This window comes from Leopardus geoffroyi, chromosome A1 (assembly GCF_018350155.1).
Source record: "Leopardus geoffroyi isolate Oge1 chromosome A1, O.geoffroyi_Oge1_pat1.0, whole genome shotgun sequence".
In the NCBI taxonomy this organism is placed as follows: domain Eukaryota; kingdom Metazoa; phylum Chordata; class Mammalia; order Carnivora; family Felidae; genus Leopardus; species Leopardus geoffroyi.
In genome coordinates, this window is record NC_059326.1 from 156,561,832 (window position 1) to 156,582,566 (window position 20,735).

General features: G+C 37.3%; 1 protein-coding gene and 1 long non-coding RNA gene across 13 annotated transcripts in view; one reads left to right on the forward strand and one right to left on the reverse strand.

Annotated features, from left to right (window-relative positions):
• Positions 1-809: 809 nt before the first annotated feature.
• The window catches only part of MCTP1 (multiple C2 and transmembrane domain containing 1), a 534,160-nt gene continuing 514,234 nt past the window's right edge, over positions 810-20,735 (reverse strand). For 11 of the 12 annotated variants that reach the window (XM_045498313.1, XM_045498373.1, XM_045498303.1 and 8 more), the window contains 4 exons: positions 16,821-16,930; positions 12,734-12,843; positions 3,823-3,920; positions 810-2,848 (listed from right to left, as the gene is read on the reverse strand). In XM_045498313.1, the coding sequence (XP_045354269.1) occupies positions 2,777-2,848; positions 3,823-3,920; positions 12,734-12,843; positions 16,821-16,930 (390 nt within the window). In that variant the 3' untranslated portion in view covers positions 810-2,776. The remainder of the gene's footprint in view (positions 2,849-3,822; positions 3,921-12,733; positions 12,844-16,820; positions 16,931-20,735) is intronic. The other variant, XM_045498381.1, reaches the window with a different exon arrangement.
• LOC123608477 lies at positions 3,090-5,413 on the forward strand. Its single transcript, XR_006717251.1, has 3 exons — positions 3,090-3,252; positions 3,537-3,606; positions 5,182-5,413. It is a non-coding gene; the product is annotated as an uncharacterized LOC123608477 (long non-coding RNA).

Sequence of the window (20,735 nt, forward strand, 5' to 3'; positions counted from 1 at the left end):
GAGACTGTTTGATTTCAGGATTGTGAGTTTTCAGAGCCCCAGTTTGGGTGTAGGGATTACTTAAAAATAAAATCTTTAAAAAAATTTTTCAACTCAGATTATCCTAGTGTATTCTATTGTTCAAATGTAATTTGTAATCCCTATAGCATCTGTCAATTTGAGTCTGTGGAACAATACCAAAATGAACAAGTATTACATTCTTTTTATAAATGAAAAAGAAATTTAATATGCTTTTCTTAGGAATTACCACAATTATTGGCAATAATACTTTCCCATGTGAATGACCTTTAGTGAGTTTACTCACTAAAAGATACTGAGGAAGGTATTAATAGTTGACAAGATTACTGTCTTTAGCAGTCTAACATCTATTTGGAGTGACATTTAATCTCTTAAATATATCTTGAAATATTTACATGGAAAATCTTTAAAAACTAAAGTTAAACAGCTTTCAAAAGGCAAAACTGTACCTATGTGAGAAGGGGAAAGAAATAGTTCAAATTTTATTAGACACAGTTTCTTCTTTTCAGCCTGTGAATGTAGTACTTTTGAAAGCAATGAAGATCCCTCTGAATATCATTTCATGCCTCAAGATAGTTCTTCCTCTTCTATCAACTTCATTCCATGCTCAATCCTTTAAAGGCATTGAGTTTCATACAACAATAGGGTTTTGGCGAAGGTCCTATGTGTGCAAACCAAACCAAGTTCCTCTAAGTGAAGTGTCATTTGTAAGAATATGCAAACAATCCTCCAGCATTCCTCTCTCTACCACCACCACAGAAAAAAAAAAAAAAAAAAAAAAAGAGTACAGATTATACTTAGAAAAGAGTTTTTTTTATTTAATGCAGTGAATGTGTAGTTAACATTACCATTAAACTTAACATCTGAAAGTTGGTAGAATGAAACAAAAATTGGGCATCTGTTAATGGTTACTATGCACTAGGTACATCTGAAGTTGTACTATATCAGGCTTGTAGACATTTGAGTAGACACTGTCAGCACACAACATAAATTTCGCATAAGGTATAATCAAAAGGTATTTTGAACAAATTAGCCCATCCATAAACTTTCTGTAGTAGCATCAGCTTCATGGAATATTATGTCTAAGTAACAAACAGTGATGGTGTGCAGATATAAGCATGTCATTATAAACATGGTGAGCTAAATAGAGCATATTGAGGTCAAAGCCTTTCTGTAGAAAGGGAATTTAATTGACATTCTCTTTCAAGCATAGTGTATAAACAGATCAAAATAGTTCTATCATAAGAAATAGTATTTAACAACATAGCTTTAAAATAAAAATACTTTAAAAATTAGCTTTGATGAGATTAAATTTATTTTTTTAAAGAAAGAATCTTCCTTTAGAGTGAAATATATATATATTTCTGACTTTTCTACATTTTTCCATCACCCCCACCTTCACTCTATCCCAGTTACTAATAAAGTAGTGCAAAAACATTTTCTATAGCATTTTCACCCAAACTTAATCCTGTACCCGGTCAGGGAAGTAAAACATTCTCACCAAATTATTTCTCTCTCCAGAGGTATACTCCCTTGATTTATCAGGGAGTTAGGTACAAAAACTACCATAAGTCTTGGGAATGCAATTTTTAAGTATAGATTCTATGGTAAGTATTGAAACATTTTTGTAAAGACAAACTCCCCCCACCCCATAAGCAGTTGTATCTTTTTTTTTTTTTTTTTTACAAAATAGGTTTCATGCATTCATATTATCAAGAATAGTTTTTCTATAAATGAATATAATGAAACACTAGCATATCACTTAGCACACTGCATTCTCCTTTACAGTAAAATTCACACTAATAACAAAAATTATACTGTGCATTAAAGCATTTCAGTAATTTAATGAGAAAGCAGATACTTTGTGAGAACAGTTGAATAGTAAATATTTTTAGATGCACAGAGACACCAAAAGCAATACGGATTTAGTTTGCTAGTATTTGTGACAACTGAACTCGGTTGCTAACCCACTAACTTGATATAAATTAAAGTAGTGATAGTATAAAAATTCAGATAGGCAATCATTTATAAACCTGGCAGTATTTACGTGTAGTCCTGTAGAGATTTTAAGGTTTCAGATGGAATGATAGAAGGTTTGGAAGTTTTCTTTGCAGAGTATGCAGGATTATCTTGACAGAGTGACTGTACTCTCACTCATTAGCTTAAAATGAGCCGAGTCATATCTTTATAATTTGCACAGGAATGAATGTCAGGATCTGAAGTAGAACTACTATGTTAAATTGAAATGCATCTGTTCTATTATTCAGATTCTGGGATCTCCCTTCTCTTTTGAAATGTATAAAACATAGAAAACTGTAATGGATTACTTAGCAGATAAAAAATAGTCACATTAAAAAAAAAAAACTTTAAAATCAAATTGACATTTACATTTTATGTAGATTTAATAGAGCACAGCTGAGCATTTAATGTGATATTCTAGTTCTTCCACTTGTAATTAGAGACGTGTATATCTCCCAGTGTTACCATTCTTATATTTGTTGTTTCAGTCTGTTGTATTATTATCCACAGCCACCAAGGCTTTCACACAGCAACAGCTAAACCTTTATCAAATTGAGTCTGTACAATGGAAGTATATTTTCAAAGACATATGCCTTTGTACACTATTTACAAATTCTCTCGATCATGATAAAAAGACAAAATAAATAAAAAGCAGGAAGAAAGGAAATGCTGCTGAGGCTGAAGGCTTTTTCTTTTATCTTCCCAAACAGATGCTGGTCTCCTCAGTGCTGGGAGCTGACTAGCCAAGATTGTTTTTCTTCCTTTTACATGGGCTATGAGAAGGATCTGGTTTCAGTTCTTGGTATTGCACCTGTTTAAACAGAGTTCAGAGAAAGACTGGTCAGGTGGTCATTTTCTGGCAAAGGAAGGAAAAGCAAAGGAATGAGAGACTGTGTTTGGAGTCAGGGGTGGGAAGAGTGCTCACCCTGGAAGCTGTATGAGATCTGCAGCTGGGATGCAGAAAACAATAGAGTGATACAGCAAGAATCAGAAGGGAAATCCTGCCAGAAATTACATGAGAGCCCTGATGTGAACTTTGGTTAATAGGCTGGATCTTCACTGTCCGTAACACAAAGCAAAATCATCTTTATCTGTTTTGAAAGACTGGATAACGGTTCTTTGCAATTTGTTTGTTTAATACAGGCTTAATCTCCCTCCAGCCCACTCTCCTGTCTGACACCAAATCAAAAACTCAACTGAAACAAAAGAAAAAAGGTATTGCTGCCAGTAGCTTTAAGATTTCGATTAAAAACATTTTTCATTCATTCTGAAAATAGTTGATGATTAATGGGCATTAGTTAACCTCAAAGAATTTTAGAGGACTGAGATGTGCCCCAGTCTTCAAACACCAGTTTTTCTCCCTGGCCCCACCCCCCCCACTAGTCTCCAAAACACGCAGTTTTAAAACTCAATCCCTGCAGATTATGCAAAGAAAGGTTTTTCACATGTCCTTTGGCACTTCTGCTTCCATCATCTATAGTCCCATTTCCTCCCTTCAGGTAATGGTGACTTCCCTTCACAAACTCCAGCTGAACCTTCCTTGGAGGAAAATTGCCCCTAAGAGCCCGGGTAGGTTTTTGATGTAACTCTCTCTCTCCTTTCTCCACTCCCCATTCTTTATAAAATTCTTCCTGGACAACACCACTTTCCTGAAAGGCAAAATCTGCTACAGGCCTTTTTCACTTTAATTGGTTCTTCTAAAACCTTTGAAATTAAAAGAATTAAAAGTTAAAACCCAAAGCCATACAACATTAAATAGTAGTAATAGTAGTGAAACCTACATACCACTTGTACATCTGAAGGGACTCTGGAAAGGAAGTCAAGTAGTTCATTGTTATCGATTGCATATGGACTCCGCAGCTTTTTTGTAAATTTATTGATACCTGAGAAAGTGATAGATCAAAGATGATTGAAATCTCCAGTTAGGAATTAATCATGTATATTTTTTATATGTCGCAGTGACTTAAAGATCTGGATTAAGGTGCTCCTCAGTCTTGACTGAATGAAGCAGTAAACCCTTTTTTCTTCTTCCCTCCCTCTCCTGTTTCTTTCTCTCCTTTCCTTTGTCCACTTCCTCCCTCCATCCCCACTCAATGGCTGCCCTGGTTTTCTCTGTGTACTTTAATGGCTTCTTCCCCCACAGGAAAGACTTTTTATCTGGAAAACAAAAGGCAGTTGGCAGCACCTTGCACTGCTGCATTTTGCTTCACCAGTCTCACGTGACTAGAAGCCCTGTTTTAGTGTTCCATCTACTATGAAACTTGTCTCCTTACATTGTTTTCAAGGCAAAAAGTCTGATTTACTGGTTTTCCCTTTTTCAAAAGATAAACCTTACTGGGTTTTGTTTTGTTTTTTTTGGCGGGGGGGGGGGGGGAGGGGAGCAGGGAGGGTATTAATATGCAAACTAAATGTTTAGAAGATACTTGTCCTTGTGGGGTTTTTTTTTCCCCCTCAAAATGACCTGAAATGAGAGTTTACCACCAGCTTTTTAAAAAAATGAACCTCTTTTAAAGATGGTGATGCAAGAAGATCCTGAACTCTCCTCCCACACATTAGGTGCTGAGAGAAGGCTTATGTCAACGCAGGTAGGAGAGTCTGGGACACAAATCTCGTCATAAACCTTACCTCCAGCATGGCAACCCATAGTCAGGAACGAACTAAAAACCTGTAGCTTCTCCCTGAGGACTGAAAGGTTTGAACCCCACATCAGACACGCCAGGCTTTTAAGACATGCACCTCAGAGAAGACTCTCCAAAACATCTGGCTTTGAAAAACAATGGGGCTCATGTCAAGGCTACAGTGCTCTGAGAAATGGCTCTTAAAGGGCTTGAATGCTTGAAGTCACCCCCGCGCCCAATATGGAAGCAGGTAATTGAGGGGTGCCTGGACTTTGTATGGGAGAGGCTCATTTGCTGGTCTTGGAGCATCAACTCGAGAGGCAGGCACACATTCAAAGGACAGCTGGTGTGCTCGGAGGGCCCATGACAGGGGGTGCCATCTTTGTACTTTCCCTCTGCTTTGCTCCAGCTGGTGTGTGCCATCTTCATCCTCTCCCTTTGCCACACTCCAGAGTGTCAGTACCTCCCTGAGGGAAGCTTTGACACATGTATGGTGCCCCAGTTTTATGTCTGGTTTTACTTCTAGGGGGTGGCTCAATATGGTGACGTAGGATGATCTTGAACTCCCCTCCTCCCATGAACACACCAAATCTACAGCTACATATGGAACAGTTCCCTCTGAAAAAGACCTGAAAACTAGTTGAGCAACTTCTTCACATCAGGCAACAAGGAAAAGGCCAAAGTGAAGTGGGTAGCAGAGGCTGAGACACGGTCTCTACCCCAGCAAGGCAACCCACAATCACAACGTAACTCACAAACCCGGAGCGTCTCTCTGAGGACCAGCAGGTGATACCTTGTGTCAGGCACCCTAACTTTTAATTCCTGCACCTAACAGATGAGCCCCCAACACATCTGGCTTAGAAAACCATGAGCCCTAAAGAGCTGTAGTGAAATGAGAAATGGCTCAAAGAGCTAGTGTGCAGACTCTCTTGCCCCAGGGTGCAGCACAGAAGCAGCCATTAGAAATGCACCCAGACTTTAAGAAATGAAGATCTTTCCTCTAATCTTAAAGCTTCAGCTGGAGGGGCAGGGACCTGCTGGGACACTCTTCTGCTTGTGGGTGACATATTTGCACTCGCTGTCTGCCTTGTAAAGCTGGTGGGTGCCATCTTTACCCTCCAGCTGGCAGGCACCATCTTCACACTCTCCCTCTGCCACGCTTCAGAGCACCAGCATTTCCTGGATGGGAGTTTTTGCACACATCTGGTGCCTTTGCTCTTGTGGCTGCCAGCAAGGGGACACCCCTTGATTGCTGGGCTCAGTAGGCCAGTATTGCTTCCATTCCTGAGTTGCACGGGACTCTAACAATCAGACCATCCTTGGCAGATGACCATCCCCAGGACACTGTACACATAGCAAAGGGAAAGATCCTCCCAGTTGCTCAGAGAAAGAAGCCTATTTGCAAGCTTTGGCCTTCTGGGCCACCTTCTGCTCCGGCACACTTAGAATAATGTGTGGGAGAGTTCTCAGGGAACAAAGTCCAGTGGATACGGTCTTTGCACTCTCTGCGTCACTAGAGCTCATAAATATCTCCCTAGGAAGGTGCTTATATCCTTGTTTGACACCCTTGATTTTTTGTAGCTGCTTTTGGTGGATAAGGTGCTACTTGTGTTTCTGAGTCCCACACGTTTCTATAGTCCCAGGCTACAACACACGTAGTCTGTGAAAGAGAACTATTTGTCCTGGAGCTGCAGGCCTACATGACAAGCTTTAAGTTTGGCATACATCTACAAGCTTAGAGACATGCTCTGAGGAAGTGAGTGCAGCAGGGTGTCATCTTTGTGCTGTCCCTCCACCTCACTACAGCTCCCTGGCATCTCCTAGAAAGGAGTTCACACACTTACCTGGAGCCCCAGTTTTAGTCACTGTCTCCCAGGGGATATTCTCTAGATAACCTGGTTCTAGTGGCTAGAGGGGCTTATGTGCAATCCCATAGAAATTATAGATATATATTTGCATTCTTTATATATTTATATTTACATAAATTTATAAATATACATAAATTTATATGTGTATGTGTATATATACATATATATGTATATATACATGTATATATACATATATACATATGTATACATACATATATACACATATATATACATCCATATATATACATTTATATTTACATAAATTTATAAATATACATAAATTTATATATGTGTGTATGTGTATATATACATATATATGTATATATACATGTATATATACATATATACATATGTATACATACATATATACACATATATATATACATACATATATATACATTTATATATGTGTGTATGTGTATATATACATATATATGTATATATACATGTATATATACATATATACATATATATATGTGTGTGTGTGTGTGTGTGTGTATATATATATATATATATATTTAAATTGCATTCTTTAACAGCTGCTGCCCGAGGGTTTGGTTTCCAACCAGCCTGAATCTAGGTACTAACTGGTCTTGGCACACCATCAACTACAAGGAGCTATTAAAATAAGCTACTCAGACAATCAAAAAGGTTAGAGAGACAACCAAGAGCTAAGGCAGGGTTGAATAATAAGGTTCACCTCCTAAACAAGGCCAGCCTTTCAAGAATGGGAGAAGTGTCTTTTCATCTAATGCACAGAAAACAACAGTCAAGGCAAATGAAGAAACAGAAATATGTTCCAGAGGGAAGAAAAAGATAAAAATCTCTGGAAAAACCTTAAGGAAAATGGTAGGTAATTTACCTGATAAAAGTCCAAAGTAATGGTCATAATAATGTTCACCAAATTCAGAAGACTAGAACACAGTGAAAATTTCAAGAAAGAGATGGAAAATATAATGAAGTCACAGCTGTAGAATCCAGTCACTGAACTGAAAAATACATTAGAAGGGTTCAATAGCAGACTAGATGAAACAGAAGAAAAGAACAGTGAACTCGAATACCTGGCAGTGGAACTACCCAGGCAGAGGAGATTAAGGGACATGGGGCAAAACCAAGCATACTAACACAATAGGGGTCCCAGAAGGAGGTGAGAAAGAGAAGGGGGTTGAAAACTTCCCTAAACCTGGGAAGGAAACAGGCATCCAGATCCAGGAAGGCCAGAGAGTTCCAAATAAGAGGAAGGCAAAAAGACCCACACCAAGGCATAGTTTAAAAGAGAAAAGGTAAAGATGACCAAAAAGAAAAGTCCTAAAAGCAGCAAGAGAAGAACAACTTGGTAAGTAAAGGGAACCCCCATAAGACTATAAGATTTTTGTCAACAGAAATTTTGCAAGCTGGAAGGGAGTGGCACAGAAGCTGAAGGAGTTCATTACCATGAAACTGGCCTTACAAGAAATGTTAAAGGGACTACTTCTAAGCTGAAAAAGGATGCTAATTAGTTAAAAAGAAAATATGAAAGTATAGATCTCACTGATAATGGTAAATATATAGTAAGGGTAGTAGATTAATCACTTACAAAGTTAGCATGAGGGTTAAAAGACATAATAAAACTACAATAATTGGTTAAGGGATATTCAAGACTAAAAGATGTTAAATGTGGGACACCTGCGTGGCTCAGTCAGTTGAGCATCTGACTTCAGCTTACATCGTGATCTCTCAGTTCATGAGTTTGAGCCCCACATCGGGCTCACAAGCTGTCAGCACAGAGCCCACTTCAGATCCTCTGTACCCCTCTGTCTGCCCCTCCCCTGCTTGTGCTTGCTCAAAAATAAACATGTTTAACATCAAAAACATAAAACACGTGGATGGAGGTTAAAATGTAGAACTTCCAAATACATCCAACCTTACAATGTTACCAATTTAAAATAGACTGTTATAAGTTGTAATATATAAGCTTTATGGTAACCACAAGGCAGAAAGCTCTACTAGATACACAAAGGATAATAAAGCAACCAAAGCATACCACCAAAGAAAGTTATGAAATCACATAGGAAGAGAGCAAGACCCATCTATATATATGCTGCCTAGAAAAGACTCATTTCAGATAGAAGGACACAGAAAGTGAAGGAATGGAAACCAAAAGAAAACTGGGGTAGCTATGCTTACATCAGACAAAACATACTTGAAAACAAAAACTGTAACATGAGACTAAAAAGGGCATTATGGGATGATAAAGGGGCCAGTCCAACAAGAGGACAGAGCATTTTAGAGTAGTTCTACAGCCAACATAGAAGCACCTAAACATGTAAAGTCAATATTACCAGACATAAAGGGAGCAATAGCAGTATAATACTAGAGTACTTTAATACCTCACATCAACACATAGATCATCCAAGCAGAAGATCAATAAGGAAGCAGTCTTAAATGACATGTTAGACCACATGGACCTAACAGACATGTATAGAACATTCCATCCCAAAGCAGGAGAATATGCACTCCTCTCAAGGGCACATGGAACATAACATTCTCCAGGATAAATATGTTAGGCCACAAAACAGATCTTAATAAAACAGATTGAAATCATATACATCTGAAAAAGGTGAAAAAACCACAATGATATTAAACTAGAAATCAGTTAGAAGAAGAAAACTAGAAAATTCACTAATATGCGGAGATTAAATAACATGCTACTGAACCAATTTGTCAATGAAGAAATAATACCTTGAGACAAATGGAAATAAAACATACCAACATGTATAGGGTACAACAAAAGCAGTTATAAGTGGGAAGTTCATAGCAATAATGCCTACTTCAATTAAAAAAAAAAAAATCTCTAACTTTACACTTCAAGGAACTAGAGAAGAAAACAACAGACAAAACCCAAAGTTAGTAGAAGGAAGGAAATAATAAAGTTCAGAGCTGGTTCTTTGAAAAGATCAGTAAGATGGCAAACCTTGAGTTAGACTTACCAAGAAAAAAAGAAGATTTAAATAAAATCAGAAATGAAAGGATATGTTAAACCAGAAACCACACGTGTATAAAGGAGCATAAGAGACTAGTGTGAACAATTACACACCGACAAATTGGGAACCTAGAAGAAATGACAAATAAAGGTGGTAATAAGCTCCTTGACATTGGTCTTGACAATGTTTCAGAGTGGACACCAAAAAGCAAAGACAACAAAAGTAAAAATAAACAGGACTACATCATACTAAAAAGCTGCACAGCAAAGGAAACCATCAATAAAATAAAGCAACCTACTGAATGGGAGAAAATATTTACAAATCTGATAAGGGGCTAATATCCAAAATATATAAAGAACTAATACAACTCAATAGGAAAAACAAAAACACAGTCCAATTAAAAAATGGGCAGAGGATCTTATTTTCCAAACAAGACCTACAGATGGCTCACCGGTACACAAAAAGATGCTCAACATCACTAATTATCAGGGAAATCAAAACACCTTGAGTTATCACCTCACACCTGTTAGAATGGCCATTATTCTTGTCAAAAGACAAGGAAGAACAAGTGCTGGCAAGCTTGTGCAGAAATAGGAACCTCATTCACTGGTGGTGGGAATGTAAACTGGTGCATGTGGAAAACAGTATGGATAATCCTCAAAAAAAAAAAAGAAAAGAAAAATTGAACCACCCTATGTCCATACAGTTCCACTTCTGGATATTTAGCCAATGAAAACAAAAACACTAACTCAAAAAGATAAATACACCCTCCTGGCACATGTTCATCACAGCACTGTTTATAATAGCCAAGACATGGAAACAACCTAAGTATCCACTGACAGATTAAGGAAATCTTGCCATTTACAGTAACATAGATGGGCCTTGAGAGCATTATGCTAAGTGAAGAGTCTAAGACAAACATCTTATGATTGTACTTATATGTAGAATCTAAAAAAATAATAAACCAAGCTCATAGATTCAGATTGGTAGTTATCAGAGGCAGGAGGTGGAAGAATGGATGAAATGAGTTGAAGGGGTACAAATTCATGGGGATGTCATGTATAGATAGCATGGTGACTCTAGTTAATAATCCTGTACTGCATATCTGAAAGTCACTAAAGAGTAGATCTTAAAAGTTCTCACCATAGGAAAAATGTTTGCACTTCTCCATCTCTGGCAATGAGATTTTCAGAAAGCAATTTTCCTTTTAAATTACACAAAATTTAAATTTAATGCTTGCAAAAGATGCTGTGATTGACTTACTTGGATCACTTTTGGACTAGAGCAGCCAAAAACCATGACAGAGGAGCTATATCTACCCGTACTAAGTTATTCAACAGTGAATCCTCTGCTCCTACCTGAAGAGCAAATGTCGTTGGAGGGCAAACAGGGGAAATTGGAGCTATTACAGAAACAAAAACTGTAATGGGATAGCAATGTCAAAACAATACACAAAACCAGAAGTATCTATCCCACATATTCTATGATACAAGGTAGAATTTCAGTGAGATAAGTCTACTCTGAAATTTATATTGCTCTTAATAAGTGACCAAGCATATTCACACATACAAAATAAATTAACAGCTTTATATGAAATCAACAAACCGAGCTGTAACTTAGAGGATCTTGGCTCTTCTTCAGGAAGTTCAGCAGAATAAACTTCTTTTGCAGTCTTGAATTTGGTCTGTCTCCCCATGTGAGACCCATGTCTTAAATTTCTGGTTAACATTTCAGCAATCACCTAGCACTAAAGAAATACTGTTCTTGTTTTATTTCATTTGATGAAACAAGAGGCCCAAACACATTCTCTTAGAATTACGTTCAAGACAGAGCTAGTGAGTCCACCCCAGGTTACAGAGCCAGATGTTTGCCATGGGCTCTGCTTTTTGAGAACGCTGGGGAAACAGAACCAGAGGTTCACTACCTATCACAGCTGAGATGGCAGTTCTGACCCTAAGTAGGTTAGAGATAATAAACTGCCACACCTCATGCCCTACCCTAATTCCTTCAATAAAACAGCATCTGTTTTAAATACCAAAGGAAAGAATGAAAGACCTTGAACATACATCAGGGAAGCAAGAAGAGTAGAAATGCTTCCCTCCTTGTGTAGTGAAGGTATATCTTATTTGAAACTGTTTAAATTATAACAAGGGAAAAAAGTAATCATTCCCCCGACTCCTAACTCAAGATGTAAAGTAAGGAGAGTGATGATAAAGGGTAAGAGGGCTGATTCAGGATATGACAAGATAGGCCAAAAAGAATAGGGAGACAGGAATCTGAAAACTGGAGGGTTTGGAGACCTCTGATCCCTTTTGTCACTTTTTCCAGCATTTCTTTAAAAATCTCAGAAAATAACAAAACATTCCTTTTCAAGTGTAAACGTGTGTTTTCTGGACTTAATACCCAATTTGGTTCTTTGCATTTTATATGTTTAGCAATCTTAGGTGTATGCAGGCTGAGGGGGAAGTAGAGAGTCATACTTCTACTGAGTCATGTTTATGTATATCATTAATGTAGTTTTATAGGTTAGTACATCTTAGAGAAGGACAATTTTTTTCAAACCAAGAATTTTCTCAGATAAGGAACAGAAGCCCTAAAATAATGAAGGATGCTGAAACTACCACCTAAGTGGAGTCTAGGTCCACAGGAACTGTTGGCCTGCAGCATAACTGCGTTAAAAATTAGGACCAGAAAATACCACCTTTAAAGTGAACTTGCACAGAAGTAATTTTGTTTAGTATACATAAAGCAGGTTTCTTATTCCTAAGCAGCCTGTCAGTGCCAAGGACCCTTTTTCTGCCTCCTAAAGGTGACCTCTTAAATAGGCGGCCATATATAGAACTGTGTTTACGGACACTTCCACAAGATAAAGCACCACAGCACAAAAGCATATTGTCCTAAATGCACCATATGGATCGAAATGCCTCTGTTTACGTATAAGTGGTGAAAATAAATCAGAATGGTATCTAGACAAAGCTACACTTTGATATATGAAGAATCTGCACAACTACATGTTTACAGTATGATGGAGCCTATGGTGCCAGATAAGAAAAATGCATTTTGTAGGTAGACCTAAATCTTTATACTGTTGTGATTTTTAACTGACCTGTCTCTTTTCATCACGGAGTAGCTTCATGATAATAAATACAGGGAACTACTGACAGTATAACTCATTCCTTAAAAATAGTTTGTTCCTAGTATCTAAGGCAGTTTACAAAAAAAAAAAAAAAAAAAAGGCTTTACTTACCCCAGACAAGGACAATGTATCTCAGTGGAATGAAGTACAGGATGACTGTGAACACACAGAGGGCTACAATGGCCAGCCAGCTTAAGAATGGGACAGTCCAGTTGAAAGTACTGAATAAGAAATTAACACATCAGCAATCTGAGCACTTGATACTTTTTTCAAGCAAAGATTAAAATAAATGTGATTCTAACCCACACTCTGGACTAGGGATCTAGTAAGACTGCATTTCTCTCTGGAATAGAAGGCAATTGTAGTAGACTGTCAGAGGACACAGGTTAGTCACAATCTGCTGAGTTTCATGAAAGCAGGGCCCAGGTAAACAAGGCTTGCCACCAACCCCTCCAGATTGTCCCAGGTGACTTCAGGGCCTCAAGGTGCACTAGACTCCTAGGTGGTTAAAAAAAAATTTTTTTTAAATAGGTTTTTCTGCTTTTAAAACTAGTAGCCAATCTTGTTTTCTCCAAAATTTCATAGAGGAGAATGCCCCTGGGCCTACCATTCTTTCTTCTGTCAACTCACACTGGATTCCCGACACTGGAAATAAAATGTCAGCAATTGTCTGTAGACTTAAATCTTACACTGTTGTGTAAATCCTCTTGAGTTTAGAATTCCTTCGAGAAATACTCACTTTTCACTTCAGCTATGTTTCAAATGTAACTAGAAGTCAGGAAGGGGGAACAGAGCAGTTAGATTTGTAAAAATTCACCTGCCATCCTTGCCCTTCCCAGAAATACAGAGATAATTAAGAAATAAAGTCAGTAGTGACTCCTATTCTCCCTGTATTATTTCTGGCAAAGGAAAGCACATGGTAGATTTGTTGGAAAGACTGAAAATGGAGTGTAAGCTGGCAAAGCGGGTTACAGCACGGCCTGCCTGATGGGTCTGCAGTGTTCCCATCCTGCTGCTGATTGATAAGGTAGAGGGGTCAGGGAAGGCTGCAAGACTGAATGTTGACAGTGAGATAACATCAGAACAAAGAACAAAAACAGGATCGGCGAGGAAAAGTAGAAGTTACAAAAAAGACAGTATGAGGAAGATGGGGAGGAATGTAGTGGGACAAAAAAGAAAATGACAGAGAAGTTTAAAAAGATGTAGAAAAGCAGGGAAATCGAACATGGAAATATTGCAATAGTTGAGGATTCTTTGTGTAGAAATTCTGTAGTGAATCTCACGGTTTTTAATGGAGAATGGCAAAATAATAACGGAACCATTGCATGGAGTCCACAATGTTGGGCATATAATTATGTCACCGTTTACAAGCATACAACTGCCTCAACAACCAGCCTCTGAGGAGGAACTAACACATACTGTTGAGTGACACTTTACTGCAGTTTAATGAGAAAAGCAAAAAAGATACCTATGTTCACAGCCTAGATTCTGCCCTTTGACTTTAGACAAATCAACCTTTCTGTGCCTCAACTTCCCCCTTTAAAAATGAGGACAGCTGTTACTGTGGTGGACTGACACTGATGGCAACACATTTATGTGAATCAAAGTGATATTTTTAGAGCTAATCAACTCTAGTAGTCTATTGCAGTGACAAGGGCGCCAAAGACACTTCAGGAAAATATGAAATTATACATGATAGGGATAAATGTGAATGTTTTTAATTTTCTCTAATTTCCTGATAATGTATGTTATATGCACTTGGAGTGGGGTTTGTCCAGGGCAGTTTTTGCTCCTATAAAGGATGATTAAGAGATTTTCTTCCTATATTTCCCCTCGGCATAACACTGAGGTGTGAATCCTTAGCTTTGTGGGCATATACCTTGCCTTTTGTCTGTCTAGGGTCAAATGTTTCCTAAAAATGTTTTTTTTTTTTTTTTTTTTTTTTCTAGTAAAAGAGGCACAATGAAATCAATCTGGTTGTCTTGTTTTCAGTGACTCTTGGGGTCTGGCTTTTCTCTTTGTTTCCTCCCCTGGCCAGAGTGAGCACCCTGTTTCACTGTCACCTGGTCAAGGATCGTGCCTTCCTTTCTTCACTGACACCTGTGCTTCCCTTGGTTCTGCCCATGTGTGGAGAGAACAGAAGGCTGAGGAGGGTCTGCTCGTTTTCCTGGGGCTCAGCTCAGAGCCATGCATCAGCACACCTCAGTGTGCAAGAGCACTGGCTCTGCAGTGAGAAAACCCTCCTTCTGGGCAGCCTCCTGAAGGGCTCCCTGTGTTCTCCTTTCTCCTCTTGGAAGGATAAATGGCAAGGAATCGCTACCAGTGTAGCTAATGTCAGAAAAAAAGACTGCCCTTTTCTAAATCCACAGTGCATCATGAAAACTAAATCTAGAATATGATCTTTCCCCAAAAAAGATGCAATTCAAGAAAGTTCTGGAATGATTATTTAGTAACAAGATGTGGTAATTATAGAGGCTTTTCACTTTTTACTTAATGATTGCTTCTGAATCTGCTTTCTGAATAGATGCATTTTATCTCATGTGACCCCAGGGGACCTTCTCTTTTTTAATATTCAAAAAATTGTGCAGGCAAGATGGCTTCTATAAGACTCACTGGATCCTATGCCTGTTTCTGTACCTCAGCCTACATCTATACCTCTGTCTATACCTGTGGAAAGTTCCATAAAACTCAGTTTTTCCCAAGGCTGTTCCACAGCCAGGATCTGGTCATATCCTCCAACTGTCTCTGATGTTTTCCAACCAAGCATCTGAGGTCCCCAACCACCTAGAGTTACAAAGAAGCCTTTTCCTCTCAGGCATAAATTTGCCTGACCTCAGAGCTGACCCAGTGTCTTTATGGTATAAATGAAATACTTCCATCAGGTATCAACACATAGTGTACCTCAGAGAAAGGACAACACTCAAAAGGGAAATGCCCTATTTAATTTAGGACTTCACACTATGCTCCAGTGGAAAGGGTGTGCAGAACAAAGGAACATTCTTAGAAATGGAAATAACATGGAGAGGAAGAAGAAAAAAATGTGGGACTTGGTCTTCAGATGTCTGAGACTAAAGGCTGCTGTACATTTGGAGTAAAGGGGAAGCTATTCTAATATGATATAAAAAATGGAAACTCAGCACCTATGCATAAGTGGAAATGTATTAAAAAATTATACAAAATAAAATGCATTATTCCTTGAAACATGAAAAGCACTAGGTGAATGACTCACACCTTTAGTTTAAATAATTTACTCCTTTCAAATGTGTATGCCCAAGGATTCATATCTGTAGAACACTTCTGGTGAATAATAATATGAATAATAATGAATAGATACATGAAACTAGAAAATGTAGGTTTATCCAGGTAACAGCACCCCTTGAATAGACTATTTAGCAATCATTATGTAGGCCAATTTTCACATACTTTAGTGGTATGGAACCTTAGTATATTTTTAACTGGTCATTAAGACTTATAAATCCACATCAATGGATTTATAGACAGTTGTTTTTAAAAGTTCATTAGTAAATAAAACTATTGCAAGTAAAACACAAGCAATGTAAAATTCACAAGAATATTCTTAATATAAGAAAATTATATTCTTAATTTTATATTAGCTCTCAATGAAGCTGTATTTATTTTTTTAATTAGGAAAGGTAATTCCTTTTTTAAGAATTATTAAAACTATTAGTTTATTTCATCTGTAATTATGATCTCAACTATTTAAATAGACAAGTTAAAAAATGTTTTTGCAGACTGCTCTATAAAATATGATTTTTTAAAAAATTTTAGAGTTACTCGATGACAATATGTCAACCTATAATAAAATGAAGATGTGTCTTGATTACCTGAAATTCTCATCTAGTTTGGTTTATTTTTTTCCTATCACGATTTCATATTCCATTTAAGAACAAAGTCTTTCACTGTGAAAATGTGCTAAAATTTAGGACGGTGTTATTTCTTCAAAGCTACAAGTAGGACTTCTTTCCAACCAATATGTTCTAAATTTCAGGAAGGAAATTGACAGAACTTTCAGAAAACCAAAGACTGGCAGAAACAAAGTAAATAATGATGAAACTGAGCAATAGATCACCCAGAAGGAGTATCCCCTGCCAAAAAGAATGTGGCATTTCACCCTCTGAGAAACAAATGGACACTCTGTCCCACAGAAGGTCAGGGCTCACATGTCAGCATCACTCACTTCTTTATCCTTTCGCCAAAGGAAGCCACTTCATCTAGGATGTTCTGGACACTGATACAAACCTCCTGGATGGCATAGATTTTATTTATAAATCCCTTTTTTTCACTGTCCTAAAATACAATTAAGAAAAAAGAGAGATTCTGTGTGAGTAACGGTACTCTTCAGTGCTTGAATTCTTGAATTGTCCCTCTCTTACATTTTTAAACTTAAATAAGCTTCATCTCTGTGCATATATAAATGGATGCTTGGAACCGATAAAAATATCAGGGTGTAAAGGGAGATGGAGGACGAGGGGCATCCAGCATCATGGACCTATGCCAACATAAAGGTAGTTGCAAAGCAAGAGACTCCAATTCTGTTGATTTTGCCCTGATGAACAGAAACATTTTAGCCAGAGTTGGGGGGTGGGGGTGGGGAAGGATGTAAAGGTGTAGGAGAGAGGGCAGGTCTCAGAATAACCAAATCGGGAAGACCTGTGAGCAATGAAAACTGAAAGGGGAAAAAAACAAAAAAACAAAACACAAGGTCAATGGAAACTAATCAAGTAAACACTTCCTAAGTAGTAGTTTAGGAAAATCAGATGCAAAGTAAGCCTGGCCCATCTCTTAAGTATAACAGTCCATACCTGATGCAATAGCATATGCTATTTTCGGGTTCTAACTAAACATTTTCCCCCCCCTCTTTGTACTTCGTTCTTCATTTTAAAACTTGTCCTGGTTTTAAGCAGAGCTAGTGTGCTCCAGGGAATGGGTGGGTGGGATTGAGTGTAAAGCACCCAGAGAATGGTGTGAGCCTGGGGGAAATGTGCACATTTTGTAATTTTAGACCCAGAGGAAGAAATAGTGGTGGCCTTTCACGATTGAAATTTCTGCTTAGTAGCCTGGCATCACAGGCACTTGCCTAGGCTGTTTGGTGGAGACCATCCAACCCTGATTCCATGACTCCATTCCTCCATGCCAGCTTGAATATCTATGGAAATGTAGATCCAATTTCATTACTTTAACTTCTTTTGAACACTTCCACACTGTGCCAGAACACTTGAGACCTCATGTGGCAGTCAGTGCTTGCTGAAAGCAGCCAGAAAGCTAGAATAATAATGTCGTCATGTTGCACATTTACATACTGACTTTCACTTTAGAAAAGTCTCAAGCACTTTGCACTGTGAACATGGCTGGGCTGGCATCCTGCCACCTTAGAAACTGAGGGCAAGTGAATGACAGGTGTATCTGCAGCCCCCAAGAACAACAGGCTACAGTGGGACTGAGGATATGGAGGCCAGTTTTAAACATGATCTTTAGATAAAAGTTACTTAGAGCTGTCATTTTAAATTTAATTCCCATGGAGATATTGTCTTCATTATTCATTTGGCTTATATCAAGATAGACTGTCCAGACAATAAGGTAGATGCGATGCATAAGGCTCAAAGTAGACAGAACAATTAAGTACTCTCAAGGTCCCCACTATCTTCAAAAGCCACCCTTCACTTACCATTACAGACATGAACGCATCAATTTCTTGTCTTTTTTCCCTCCCCAGTAATAAAACAAAGTCCATTAATTTCACTTCTGCAATTGTACACTTAGAAAAAAATGGATATCCAGTGGCTCCTTCTGTTCTTTCCTAATTACAAAGTTGGTCTGTTCTAATCATCTCCATGGCCTTCAGTGTTTTCTCTCTCAAACACCGGCTAAATTCATTTATCTCTATGAAATAAAGTGCTCTTACAAGTATTTTTCTGCACACAGAATAAATCAAGCTAGAATCGAAGAAGGCTGGTTGCACAATCAAAATTCATTGAGAATAATGTCTTACCAGTTTGAAATGATCATGTGAAAAAATACTTTTCACAATAGCAATAAAATCCACAATCAGTTAAGCATAACATTAATAAGATACGTACAGAATCTACATAAAGAAAAGAGAGATACTGTGTTTCTGCACTGGAACAGTGATTATTAAAAGAATGTATTCTTTTCTTCTGTTGAACATACAGGTTTAGTGCATTTTCAAGCAAATTCTAATGTGTTTGGAATGCAGTGAAATGGGGAGAATTTGATAAATTTGTTTGGAAAAATAAATTGAGTGCTATAGCCAAGAAATTTTTTGCAAAAGAGAAACAATGAGAAGGCATTTATTGTACCAGGTATTTAAGTAATTAAAATATGAAAGATGAACAGTGAAAGAGAGATTGTTTAATGATAAAGCACCGCATAAATCCACCATAAAGATGAAAGCAGTATGTTACTGGGTACTTGTGTCAACTATTTGTGGAAAATTATGTTAAATCCTACCTCAACAGACTCTCAAATCTACTTGAGATAGCCCAGTTCTACTCAGATCTACCTCAAATAGCCACAAATACATTCTAGATTAATTAAAAAGCAAAACAACTAAAGGTGAATTATAAAAACAGAAGAAAATGTAGGTAAGTTATTTAGTGACCTTGGAACAGGAAATAACTTTTTAAACATACAAGCAGTAAAGGAAGTCACAACAATAATTGGTGGCAAAAGTTACACAAAATAAGAAACTTATTCTGTCAAAAATCCTCATAAATTTAAAAGGCTAAATGGGAAAAAATTTGCAACAAATATGACGCATCAACGGATGGGATTTCCAGTATACTCAATATTGGAAATGTTGGTCTGAAAAGACCTTCATTGCAGTTTTTTTATTATAACAAAAAGAAAAGAAAAAACAGTGACATGTTTTGTGGAATTACTTATAGCACAAACAACTGACATACTACTATGAAATTACAAAATATTAAAGAGAATATTTAATGGAAACAAAAATGCTTATGATCAAATAGATATTGGAGGGGGAGAGGTAAATGTGAGATAAAGTATAATAACTTTTTTTGAAATGGGTGGGTTGGAAAAAAGATGAAGAGAATGTGTCAAAATATTACAGGTAATAGAAGTTACCTCCTATAATATTAATAATTCTTAGCAATTAATGCTTTACTTCACTGATTTCCTCCAATATCATAATTGAAGGAACATGAGTAGAAGAAATAAAGGAATTGATACTCATTGAGCATGATTTTAGGTGGTTTCTCTATTTTTTCTTAATATATTTTTTTTGTATTCTTATATCTGTTTTAAATTATTTTTAGAAAGAAGTCGAAGATAAATACACACATTAAGCATTATCATGTGTTTTTCAACATGGCTCATTCAATCTTCATAACGTCATCCTACAATGTGGCTTTTTCTTCCACTCTACTGAAGAAGAAAGGAAGGATTGAGAAAAGTGACAACTTGGATTAGGACTATGATAGGCCAACTCCAAAGTTTATTCTCTCCATAATATACCATCTTACCTTACCATCCTATCCAGGAAGGTTTCATTTCCTACCCAGAATTCCAGTGTAATAAAAAAGAACAAAAGATTGAAAACATTTAGGAACTTATATTGTAGTCACCATGACCAGCAAGATAATAAAGTCAGGAAACTTGATTCAACAGTAGGAAGTGAAAGATGTGTTAGAAACCACCAGATGTAATGTCAATAATGCAGTGTGTAAATATTAAATACTGGATCTTTGTTAGTAAGATGTGTCACTGAAAGCATGTACAAAGTCTTCTTAGTAGATACTTTAAAATTGATGTGCTGGTCTATGATTACTGGCTAAAGAGTTTTAAAAATCTGCTCACTCTTAATTTTCTGTTTTTTCTCTACTCCTACCCTACTACCCTACCCCTCATCCCCAAACACAAAAAAACAAAATAAGATGGCCTGTAATGTTGACAAAGTTTTGAAAAGCAAATGCTTTGGGATAAAATTTTTATTTTAAAATCTCTTTCATCAAGTCCTATATTCCTCCACTGTGGTCCCCAACCAATGAAGTAATTACTCTTTATATACAGTATATGACCCAAAACTGCAATGGGTAATGGAATTGCTCTGTGT